At 39.5% G+C, this 3,338-nt stretch overlaps 1 protein-coding gene across 3 annotated transcripts in view; it reads left to right on the top strand.

The window, feature by feature from the left end:
- enox1 (ecto-NOX disulfide-thiol exchanger 1) overlaps nt 1–3,338 on the top strand; it is a 95,530-nt gene that overhangs the window by 84,008 nt on the left and 8,184 nt on the right. For all 3 annotated transcript variants that reach the window (XM_015051837.1, XM_015051838.1, XM_015051836.1), the window contains exons 12-13: nt 360–416; nt 711–810. In XM_015051837.1, the coding sequence (XP_014907323.1) occupies nt 360–416; nt 711–810 (157 nt within the window). The remainder of the gene's footprint in view (nt 1–359; nt 417–710; nt 811–3,338) is intronic.

The raw sequence follows: 3,338 nt of genomic DNA, 5'->3' as shown, positions 1-3,338 counted from the left end.
TTTTACTGTAGGTTAATTTTGGATCCAAGTATGCTTTTGATTTTTCAATATACGGCGGTGTTATTGTCAATACGTTGTTCTTGGTGACCTTATGTGGTTTCAAAACAGTCCCAAGAAGGTCTAAGCAGCTGTTTAAGGCCTTTTATTGTGATTTTTGGTATTCTGTAGCTTTAAAACATTGTTGAATTATATTTCTAATAAACTTGTCGGCCTTTATTTTTGTTGCAGCCATCATATGTCGAGCTGTTGGCATTTTCTGACTCATATTTTAGCGGCAGAAATAGCAAATAATTATCTCTCGCTGTTGTATTTTTTTTTTCTCCAATTAAATTTCTGTTTTCTCTTTTGTGTCTCGGCAGCTGTTGAGTGGTAAAGGTGAATCTGTGGAGGGAATCAATGGAGAACTTCATGAAAAGGTAAAACCAAAAATATATATATAAATTATTCTGATCAACAGTTAGCTGTTAGCGTTTCTGCAATAAATACTGCATGTAAAATTTGCTAATGTCAATTTGCATTGCAGAAATTATCTTCAATAAAAGCAGCTAATGTAAAACTTCTGGTCCTCCATGTTTGAAACGAATGCAGGAATCCTGGTGGACTGTCGACTCACCCTCTTTAATATCTTGACATATTTCATGGCTTTGCATGAGTTTTCAGAAAGAACCTTCTCCATGAGGTGTGTGAAGCCTGTGTGTGTGTTTTCACAGAGCGTGAACGGGTGTGTTCCCTCGCTGTACCTCAGCAGAGACAGGAGGAGTGAGTTCATGAGAGGAGGAGTCGCTTCGGAGAAAGAGGCTCTGCTACTAGGTAAACCAGTTAGCATTAGCTTAGCCGGGGAGCCGCGATGTAGTTCAAGAAAACTGAATGCTAATTGTCAACGTTTTGTCAATTTACTGGCAAAAACGTAAGAAACGGTATCTTTGGGGGTATATTTTCTGAAAATACAAAGTATAGTAAACCCAAGGTAATCGTGAGTATTTAGGGACCACCACTACCCACAAATAGTTGAAGTATGAGAATACCTGAGATACTTCTAAAAACACTTATAACTGCATATTTTAATAGTTCAAACACCAAATATTCCCTAAAATGCGTTGAAGCGACTGTGGAAGCCGTTTCAGCCTTTACCGCCAGAGCTAACGTGCGGCTGTTCTGCGGAAAAAAAGTTAAATGCTTCAGCAGAAAAAGAAAACTGAGCAGAGATGCTTTGTGTTTGGGGGCATGGTCAACAGTTGGTGGTTGTAGCATCACAAAAATTAAGAAAGAAAATTAAATCTATGCTATTATGTGTTCATATGGTGTCCTGTGGGATAATTAAATTTAAACTGAATTTGGTAGAAATAACAAGTCCAGGTCCATTTTTCTTCAGAGAGCTGCTGCTGCTTTAATGTGATCCAGAAGTGACTCTTAGTGTTTCTGTTGCTCTGTTTCCATTACAAATGTGAACAAAACTTCTGTCAATATTATGTTAACATAAAAAAAAACAATTTCACAATTATGATGTTTCCATTAGATTAGAATCATAATTAAAATCACATGTGAATAAATTTGTTTTTTTGTGACGAGTGGTTGAAAAACATCCTCCTCCTACCACTTCCTGTCGTCTTCTTCTTCGTCTTTTCCGCCAGCGGCAACGTCTGGTTGTTGATCACGTGACTCATGTGATGCGAAAAAACTGTTTCCATTGTAGTTTTGCAAAATACACTAATTTCAGTGCGGCTGAAAAACTACCTCAGTGTAGCAAAAAAGTGTTTCATTGAACGTTTTTTCAAAATCGGCATGTTTCCATTATGCAAATCTATTGTCGTAATTCCAATTTAAGCAACTGTACGGTCAGTGGAAAGGCAACTGACTAGAAGCTGAAGACCAAACACTTCAAACCTGCGTGTTCAGGTTTAGACAACTTTTTTTTTTTTTGACCCTGTCTGCTGGCTTGACTTTAAAGAGCAGACAGAGTGTCGGGAGGCCGATTGTTGCTCCAGATGGATCGTACCAGAACGGTAAAGAATGTTGGCTGAGCCGCATCATATGGAGACATCAGCCATATAACCGTGAGTTTACAACACAGCAGCACCTAAAACATGAAAGATGGGAGGTGTCTGAACACCTGTTGGAGTTCATCCCACCTGAACTCCACCAGCAGCCGTTAGCACACAGACACGTTAGCTATCTGCACCGGATTTGTTTCAGACGCCTCTGTTTTATTTATTCATTTAAAAGCCCTCGTGCTCCACAAGCTGTGTGGCTGCTATTAAATGGAACGGAGAGATGTGTATTTGGGCTGCTGTGTCCGCAGCAAAAAAAATAAAATAAAATAAGCGGCGAAGAGAAACAGCACCAGCACATTTATCTCTCTTAGCGGCAAAGAAAAAAAATAATACAGATATGAGAAAAGAGGAGGCCCAGCTCCCAGCTCTCTGTCTTCGTCCAAGGCTGCCCTGCCTGTGAGCAGAGGAGGAGGATGGAAAATACAGAACATAAGCTGCATGATTTTAATGTAAACATTCGAAACACAGGACTTTGTGTGAATGTTTTAAGCACAGTTTTCTGAGGTCTTATGGCTGCCCTGGCGCTGTGTCTTTCACTTTATGGTTCCAGGGTAAACACACAGCAACACATTAAGAGTCACATTGTCCTTCCCCCAGTATTCAGCTCCTATAAAATGTATTTACCACCAAAAGAAAAGGTGCTTTACCCTTTTTTTTGCTTTTACAAATTGATCAAAATTGATTTTTTTTTTCTCCCAAAAGCCCTTCATTACCAACCTAAAAACTAATTTCTAAAAATTATGGACAGTCTGATACCCATAACTGGTCAAAGAATTAATCAGAAGGCATGTTAGGCTATCAGTGGTTGGACATACTCGGAGTGTTTGGTATCCTAAGGTGAAGTGAATCTTCCTCAGTGCAGACAGAGCGTCAGCATGGCGTAGCATGACATTAAATCGTGTTTCTATTAGCTAACTGCTACATGCCACATCTGTAGTTTACGGTTTTGCAGTTATTTTCCACGTTGCAAACACTTGCTCCATTTCCATCGAGCATATAATTGCGCAAATTGGAATTATAAAAATAAATTTGTTTAATGGCAACACGCCAACTCACGTTTTGCAGTAAAACTTATTTGTGCTTGGATGAGTTCTCCACCCCCCCCCACGGCTGTATCAAAATGAGCGTATTTTGCAAAACTGTAACAGAATTTTTTTCGCACACGAGTCACATGATGAACAACCAGATGTTGCTACTGAGGGAAACCACAAAGAAGACGACGACAGGAAGTGCGTAGGAGGATGACGTTTTTTAACGACTTATCGCGTGAACAAACTTATCCACGTC

This window comes from Poecilia latipinna, unplaced genomic scaffold, assembly GCF_001443285.1.
Source record: "Poecilia latipinna isolate Pla-1442-1.1 unplaced genomic scaffold, P_latipinna-1.0 Scaffold1070, whole genome shotgun sequence".
Lineage (NCBI taxonomy): Eukaryota > Metazoa > Chordata > Actinopteri > Cyprinodontiformes > Poeciliidae > Poecilia > Poecilia latipinna.
Note: the sequence above shows the minus strand (reverse complement) of the source record. Positions and strands in the feature narration are given on the sequence as shown.